The sequence below is a fragment of the Mus musculus genome, chromosome 2, assembly GCF_000001635.26.
Source record: "Mus musculus strain C57BL/6J chromosome 2, GRCm38.p6 C57BL/6J".
NCBI classification, from domain to species: domain Eukaryota; kingdom Metazoa; phylum Chordata; class Mammalia; order Rodentia; family Muridae; genus Mus; species Mus musculus.
Window position 1 is genome coordinate 165,467,132 of NC_000068.7, and position 8,387 is coordinate 165,475,518.

Consider the following 8,387-nt stretch of genomic DNA (forward strand, 5'->3'; position numbering starts at 1 on the left):
GGGCAGGTGTGAAGAAGTAGGAGGCTTATGAGTGGCTGGAAGAGAGTAAGAAAAGAAGTGAGGGCAGGAGAGAGTTCTGATCGTGTTTCCTAGTTTCTGCCTCTGGTGGTCTGACAGCCAGAAGGGCTGCGCCATAAAAGGTGCGTCGATTCCTAAAGATGAGAAGCCTGCACCATTTCTTGCCTGTTAGTCTGCTTAGAGGGTCTGCTCCAAGCTGCTGTTCACCTCCTCAAATCACAGAGGGCCAGACAGCATCTGGGGACAGCCCTGTGTCCCAGAGCTCACTGAGCTCCTACCAGCGGTCGGCCTTGACCAGTTGCCCTGCCTCAGCTTTCATTCCCAGCAGCCCTTCCTCCCTGCCTCTGCCTCCCGAGGGCCCTGGGCTTCCTGGGTACTCTTGGCGGAATGGTGGCCTGCTCATGTTTCTAAGGCAGCTGTGTGTGTGAAGAGCTTCTTCCTTCATGACAGTTACCCTGTGGCTAGGAACTCCCTGACCAATCCCAGCACCACGAGGAAAGGTGGCAGGCAGGTGACAGTGCTGGGCCGGACCCGAAAGTGACTTGAGACCTCTGCTAATGTCCAAGTTGGTCTACTACCTTAGACCTTGGAGGCCGCCTTGCTTGATGTCAAAGGACCGCTTCCATTGAATATAATGTGCCACGCACATAGTAGGCTCTCAGCCAGACTCAGAGTAGGTGCTCAGCCAGTGCGGCTTCTTCATGTTCCTGCCCTCTGGGGTCAGGGTTCCCTGAAGCTTAGGGTGGGGTAAAGGGAGGCCCACTTTTCCTGCCTCTTCCAACACAGCCAGCAGTGTCCTGCCCTCCTCCCCGTCCCCACTCCATCCAGGCCAGGATCCATGGGGCAGATGCCTTCTGGCTTGCCAGCCTGACCCTAGGTAAAAGCTTGTCTGTCCCTGTCACCCAAGCACCATGGTAAACAAGGCAAAAGGCCTGAGGACAAGCAAGACTTTGGCCTCAGCCCGGGAAGCATCCTATGACTGTCATCCATCCACCAGCACTCACAGAACCAGAGCCCCTCAGAGCTGATCTGCATGGGGCGGGCGGAGAGGACCACGGGAGCGCCTCACCAGGGTCACGGGAGGATTTGTGAGAAGTGCACGGCTAGAGCTTGGCTGGCGACCAGCATTCCTTTGTTCTCTTATGCAACTTGGATTTGCTGTCTACTACAGGTCAGGCCCTATGCTGGCTGAAGACAGGGAGGTAGGGACAGAGAACCCTGCCCTCCTGGAGCTGACCTCCCTCGGGGGCCGGGGGGTGGGGGGGGGGGCGGCGATGTAGATGGCATGCTGACAGATACATCGCTTAATATGTGACAGATTGCCGGCTGGTGATAAAGGTTGTCAGGGAAAGGAGCAGAGAAGACAGTAGAGTGTGAGGATTTTCCCTTTTAGAGAGGACCTGAAGGTGGTGGCGGGGAAGCCTTGGAGGAGGTGGTGTGAACCACATAGGTAAACTGAGGGAGCCAGCCTTGCAGACTGCTCAGACAACAGTGGTCCAGGCAGAGGGAAACGCATATACATAGGCCCTGGAGTGAGCGCCAGTTCTGAGGCCCGGCCTCCCCTTGGTCTCTGCCATCACACGTGTGAGCTGCTCTCTGTCCATTCAATCATTACAGACCTGGATTTTCACAGACGGACCCCCACACAAAGGCTCCCCTGTAAGACAGTGTTTTTAAGTTTTCTAGAGGGGAGTGTGGGAGGACAGGACAGGCTTGTGGTCTTTGAAGAAGTAAACAAGAGGAATGTGACCAAGTAGTTGGCAGAGCTGTTCCTAACTTTCTAGGATTCAATGGTGTGTGTGTCTGTGTGTGTGTGTGTCTGTGTGTGTGTGTGTGTGTGTGTTTTCATATATAATGTGTCTGCTTACCTAGAGACTAGCATCGGCCTCCTCGAGACTGAGTGTCTCAGTGGCCCGGAGTTCACTAATTAGGCTGGCCTGGCCGACCAGTGAGTCCCAGGGATGCCTCTGGCTCTGCCTCCCACAGTGAGGGATCACAGATGCACACGACATTTTCTCACATGTTCTCAGGATTGAACTCAGGTCCCCACACTTCCAAGGTGAGAGTTTTATGATCTGAGCTGTCAGTCCCTCCCATGTGCCCCCTTCCTCCTCCCCTCGCCACCCCTATCCCTTTCTGGACTTCAGTGAAAAGCCAGCTAAGTGAAGACATTCAGCAAGGTCTGGTCATGGAAAGTGTCAACCACAGGGCTGGAAGTCAATTGTTTTTCCAGAAATCTCCACCAGGGCTTTACACCACCTGGTTATCTTGTCTTCCAATGCTCAGGGCCGAGAGAGAGCATGGACAGGCTCTGGGTTGGTGATCAGAAGCTATGTGACGTCGGGAACATGACTCAACTTCTGTCGCCATCTCCTCATCTGATGAGGATGGCCACTGTATTTCCTTCTTAAGACCACTATGGGAGCGAAAGGAACTGAGGTGTGATATCCAAGCTCAGGTGGGGAGGGGCCAAGGTGCTAGCTGTTGTTATGGCAACGAATGTCCAAGTCCTGTATTGCCCTGAGCTGTGTCTGAATTCACAGCCCACTGAGATAGGGATCCCTTGCCTACCAAGAAGGAAAGGAGACTCAGACATTCTGCCTTCAAGCCCAGAGCCATCTCCTCTATTCCTTCATCTTAGGGCCCCTATTCATCCATCACTAATGCTCCCTGAGCCTCGGTTTCCCTTATCTGACAATGTAAGTACCCCCCATTCTTGAATATTGAGCTCAAAAGTCACAAAGCCCCATGTGTCCATGGTGATTGTGCCATGGGACCCAAAGGATAACCAGGAAGGCAGACAGCATGTCAGCTGTGTTGAAAGGGAGGCCCATGGGAGCCAGTGACTTGTCTGGATCACAGAGAAGCCCTGATCTCAAATCCCCACAAACAGGAAAGGAAAAGCCTTCTCGTGGCCACCCACTGGCAAGAGACTGAGCCAAAGAAAAGAAAGGTACCTTGGGGACCCACTACCCCTTAAAAAGATTGCTGTCCCTGCCCCAGGTCAAGCCTTTCCAGAGGACACCTATGGGCAAATTCAGAAGCAGGGAGTGTCCCTAGGGGGATCCAGCTGTGCCCTAAGACCTGGTTTAGCCACAGCTGCAGCTTGCTCCGTGCACCACCTGTGCAACCTTCTGTCTCTGTCCAGCCTGGAACTTCCCCAGCTGCCCGTGCTTAGAGCATCTTCAGAGTCACCCAGTGGTGAAGAACTCACAGCCGCCAGGGGGCCAGAGCAGCTGTCTGTTCCTTGTGGAACCAGAGGAGAGGAAGCTACTCAGCCAGCAGACGGGCTGGTATTAACTCAAAAGCAGCCACACCCACCAGCTATGCTGGCCACCGATACACTCCCACCTCCAGAGATGGCCTTTGGTGGGAAACACAGCAGCTCTTAACTTCTGTCCAGAGTTGCTGGCAACCCCTGGGGTCATGGAAAAAGATGCCCTGGGGGGTGGGGAATTCTAGGCCTGGGCTTGGCATGTTCTTTCCCTCCTGCCTCGCACCTTGACTCACAGCATGTGCTAGGAGCCTCTCTGTCCCCAACCCCAGCTTTCCACAGTGGGCCAGCGCCTTCTGGACCAGTGACCCATGAACATCAGAATGTGTGGCCTGGGTGGATCACAGAGATAGAAAGCCAGCGCTGAGCTGGCGTGACCCCCATTTCTCCATAACATACCAAATGGAAGATGCCCTGGTCTTCTAAGTTTCTTCCCTCATCTGGTACCTGCCAGTCCCAAGGATCTCCAGGCCATGCTTGTCCAATGCCACCTGCTTGGTGGCCTGGACATGCCTCGGGCTCAGAGACTTCCAAGCAGTCTCTGATGAGGGAAGTTGGGTAAACACTACAGACACTCCAAGCTGCCATCAGCTTTTTGAGATTGGCCCTGCAGGCTTAGGGAGGCCATGTCTACACTGCCTGCTAGCTATGAACCCGGAGTTGCCTTCTGTGGAATCACATTTCACAACCAAGAGGAGGACACGCCAGCTCTTACCAGCCAGGAGCTTGAGGAAAACTACGTAAACCACTCTGAATGCAGAGATGTCAAGCCTCCTCACCCAACGGATCCACCTGCTTCCCAAGGCCAGGTCCTGGCAGTGACATCTCAGGCTCGCATATGCAGTTCTCACCCAGGGAGCCACAAACAAATGAGTGGTCCTTTCCTGATAATGAAGAGGGCGCCAGCCCAGTGCACGCAGCCCCACCGAGCATGTGTGATCCTCTGACCCTGCCGTACAGTGTCATCTACACATGCCTGAGAATCTCACCACTGACTTACCCCAAAAGTAAGATTCAAAAGTCTCAAGATGCATTAAGTTTGAGGATTGTGCTGAGCCACACCCGCTGCTATCCCTGGGCTGCGTTGGGCAGGTTACCCGGCCTCCTAGGCCTTTACTTCCTCACGTGTCAAGTAGGAAGGCAAACACAGGCACCTCCCTGGCTGAGCAGACTGCCGAAGATACTGCTGCAGAGCCTGGCCGGAGGCCTTTCCTTATCAGGCAGGCCACAATCCCTGACATCTACTCAGCTAACACAGGTTAAGGTGGCTGTGGCTGCCCCATCCAGTTAGACCCAAGGTGGGACTGTCCCTGTCTTGGCACGACCTCACCCGAAACCCATGCTGGTGGGTCTGCTTTTGTGATTTTTGCCTCTGGGGTAGAGCACACAGCAACCATGGTCCCTGCAGGCATAAGGTTCCTATGCATCCACCGTCCCTATCCAGACATCTGTTGGCCACAAGACTGATGTCCTGGCTTGACCTTCCACCTTTTCCTGAGCCGATCACTCTAGCCTCAACCGACCGCAACACTGATTCCCAAAAGTAAAGAGACGGTCATCTCATTTTAAAGCCAAGGAAAGTGAAACCTGGACAAGGAAGGGAGCCGGGGAGCCCCCAGGCCAGTTGCTCGCTCGTCCAGGGCCCCATTGGCCTTGGCAAGAGTGACCTACTCCTTCTGAGGTCATTTATTTGCTCTCTTCAATGTCAACAGAGTCTGACGGGCTAGATAGCTGAGAACTAAAGGACTTGCTGTGCACGGCCAGCCTGGGGTCACCGTTCCTTGTCAGGCACGCAGGAGCCCTTCTGCAGCAGGCTGCTCCCTGGGGCTCTGCTGCCTGTCACATATTAAAGGACACCATCACCTCTCCTTTATTTTGTGACCATCGGCTAGCTCACTCAGCACTGTTGTGATGTGGCCAAGTACCTTCTGGAAGAAGCCACTTAATGTGATGGGCCTCGTGCCCTTCAGGAAGTCCTGATGGGCTGGACACAGGTGCTGGTCCCTAGGAACTCACTCCAGCCTTCTCTCTAAGAGAACTGGACTCTGGGAACAGCAAAGGCCCTGGGCTCTCAGATGTGGGCACTCAGGGATTTCCCATTGGGAGTCACCCATGAGAGTGTCCCCTGCTGTCTCTAAGCCTTAGTTGACCCAGCTTGAGTGGGGAGGGGAGGTGTTCTGAAGGGAATTTTTTCAGGGGTGACACAGGACAGGTGACACCTCTCCTAGGAAGCACTCAGGAAGGTGTAGTTCTCCAGTCATTGAGCAACTGCTACAGAGCAAAAGCAGTTAGCACCCATTTAAGACACCGACATAGACTGATTCCTTTATCTTCACCGTGAGCCTATGATGCGTTATCATATTCCCTCTTTCTGGGTAGGGGGTACGCAAACCAAAGTTCAGAGAGGTTAAGTGACTGGCGACAGGTCACACAGTTGTTCTTCGGAAAGACTGTGAAGGGCTATATACCCCAGTAGCACCAAGCAAGCCGTCAGAGCTCAAACTTTAGAAGAGTGGGAGGACCGAGAGAGGCAGACCAGGGAGAGGCAAGGAAGGGAGAAGGGGAGCGGGTGCTCCTAGGGGTAGGCAGGCTCAAGGCGGGAGGGTCTCGACCCGGGACCACCGTACCTTGGGCGGCAGGGCGAAGAGAATGGGCAGCAGAGCCAGCGGCACCAGCAGCAGCACCAGGAGGCGCCGCGCGCTCCACACCTTCTTGGCCAGCGCCGCCAGCGCCGCCATCCGCGCGATCGCTGGAGACCAGGCGGCCCGACTGCCCCTCAGCGGCCGCCGGCAGGGACCTAAAGCCCCAAGGGACGGGGAGGAGCCATGCGGAACCGCCCCGGGCCGCGCCTCCTTGGTCTGGACAAGGAGCAGGGAAGGGGCCCCAGAGCACCCCACCCGCCCCCGCGCCCCACTCTGGACTCACGTGGGAAATGGGGCAAAGCCCAGGTGGGACTAAAGGCCTCAGCACCGTCATCCCACTGTCCAACCCTGTAGGGACAGACCAAGCTACTGAGACCTCTAGTGACCGTGGTTGCAGCCTCTTCCAGACTTGGAGGTTGGTGGGGGGGTTTAAGTGAGATAGTGCTTCGTGCAAAGGGCCGGGTCACCTGTGGGTAGGAGCTTTCCCTTCTCAGTGACAGATGCCACAACCTGCTTGATATTGTGTGTGTTGGGACAGGCTCTTATTTAGCCCAAGCTGGCCTGCATCTCCCTATGCTGCTGAGGACAACCTTGAACTCCCATCCTCCTGCCACTACTTTCTGAGGGTTGGCATTATGGACGTGTGCCAACGCCCCTGGTTTCATACGGGCAGCTGCTAAGTCAGCTTAAGATCCAACCTCCACTATTTTAAGAAAATAGGGACTCTTTGGTCTTACTCTGCACTATTCACATTCCCGCTAGCAGCTCATGGGGGCCCAGCTTCTCCACATCCTCCGTGGACTGCTGAGCAGTGATGGATCAGCCGGACTCTTCTGTTTCCCAGAGATGCCTGGAAGGAACACACGGCCTTGGCCATGCAAAGCAGAAGGCACAAGGCCTGACTCTGCTTTCCGCCCTGAGTGGGTCCTCCACCCTCCTTGGGATTGCGACATGTTTCCCCACTGGCTACTGTCAATGGGACCTTGTCCTGGCTCCTGGGGCCTGAGTGGTTTCTGTGGAGAAAGGGACTTGTTGGAAAGTTTCTTGGTTTTTGTCGTTTGGAGGAGGGGGCAGGGGGGGGTTGGTTCAGAACATTGCATACACACAGCTTATAATCTATGGGCACTGCCATCTTACCAGGTCCTGTAAAATATGAGAGCCTCATTGATCCCTGTGTCCCTTTTGCTTATCATTCTTAACATTGCTGCTGCTCTGCAAACATTTGGAATCATGGCCATGCTGTGGGCATGCTTAGTCTCAACTTCAGGCTTAGAAAACCCAAGGTCTTGTTAACATGGCTGACTTCAGTCCAGCCACAGCGATGTAATACCCTCTCAAACTAGATGGAATGTGACAACCAACGAGGTCTTCCAACAACGCGTGCCCACACTCTCACATGCCTGTACACACACACACACACACACACACACACACACACACGTCATACACACACATGGAGATAGAAAGTACAGAAGAGGGGCTGGTGAGATGGCTCAGCAGGTGAAGGCACCTCCAGGCCTGGTGACCTGAGTTTGGTCCCTGGGACCCACCATAGAAGAAGAACAAAGATTCCTGTAAATTGTCCTCTGACCACCACACACAAGTATGCATTCTCTCTCTCTCTCTCCCTCTCTCTCTCTCTCCCTCTCTCTCTCCCTCTCTCTCATAATAAAATAAAAGCTACACAAGAAAGAGAGGGGAAAAGGGAAGGGGGCAGAGAGAAAGGGAGGGACCACTGTGCTAACGTCTCCCACAGTTCCACTAACAAACTCCCATGGTTTTTATCACGGTTTCCTGATGGCAGTGTCCATCTTAACCCTGGCTGTTTGGGAAGATCTCTGTGTCATGGCCTTGGTTGGGTTTGGCTCAGGGTTTCTAAGCATCCCCATCTTCTGCCAGCTGTGACATGGTCCCAACAAATGCTTCCTTCGTCCCAAGCTTTCTCCTGTGTCTCTAACCATCAGTAACACTTATGTTAGATCGCTTGGCATTAGCGTGTAAATTTTAGATTCTTCCACATTTTTCTGCCTTTTCCCTCTGTGTGTCCTGGTCTGAGAACCCTTAATAACCTGCTTTGGTTTGCCTACCTTGGTCTTCACTATATCTCCTTGCTGCAGGGCTCCATCCTCATTCATGAGGTCATGCCTTTGACCCTAGCGTCTTCTCCATTGGCTTGTTACAGTTTCAAGTCTCCGAGGAATGGTCCCGTTTATTTATGAATGCTGCTCTATTTTTTAAATTTATTTTTGTCCACATTTTAAGTCCTAAGTTTTAAGAACCTAAGTTACCTTAAGATCTATTAATTCTGTTGATGGTCACATTTAAAAATAGCTACTATTTATGTATCTCTGTTAGTGTCTGCCACAAGAGTGTCCACAGAGCCCAGAAGAGGACGTCAGATCCCCTGGAACTGGAGTTACAGGAGGTTTGGTAGTGAGTTCCGAGGCGTGGGC

General features: G+C 53.7%; 1 protein-coding gene across 1 annotated transcript in view; it reads right to left on the minus strand.

Moving 5' to 3' along the window:
• Window positions 1-6,066, minus strand: part of Slc13a3 (solute carrier family 13 (sodium-dependent dicarboxylate transporter), member 3) — a 67,903-nt gene extending 61,837 nt beyond the window's left edge. Inside the window, exon 1 of the mRNA NM_054055.2 lies at window positions 5,920-6,066. Coding sequence (NP_473396.1) covers window positions 5,920-6,030 — 111 coding nt within the window. The 5' untranslated portion in view covers window positions 6,031-6,066. The remainder of the gene's footprint in view (window positions 1-5,919) is intronic.
• Between the last annotated feature and the right edge of the window lie 2,321 nt (window positions 6,067-8,387).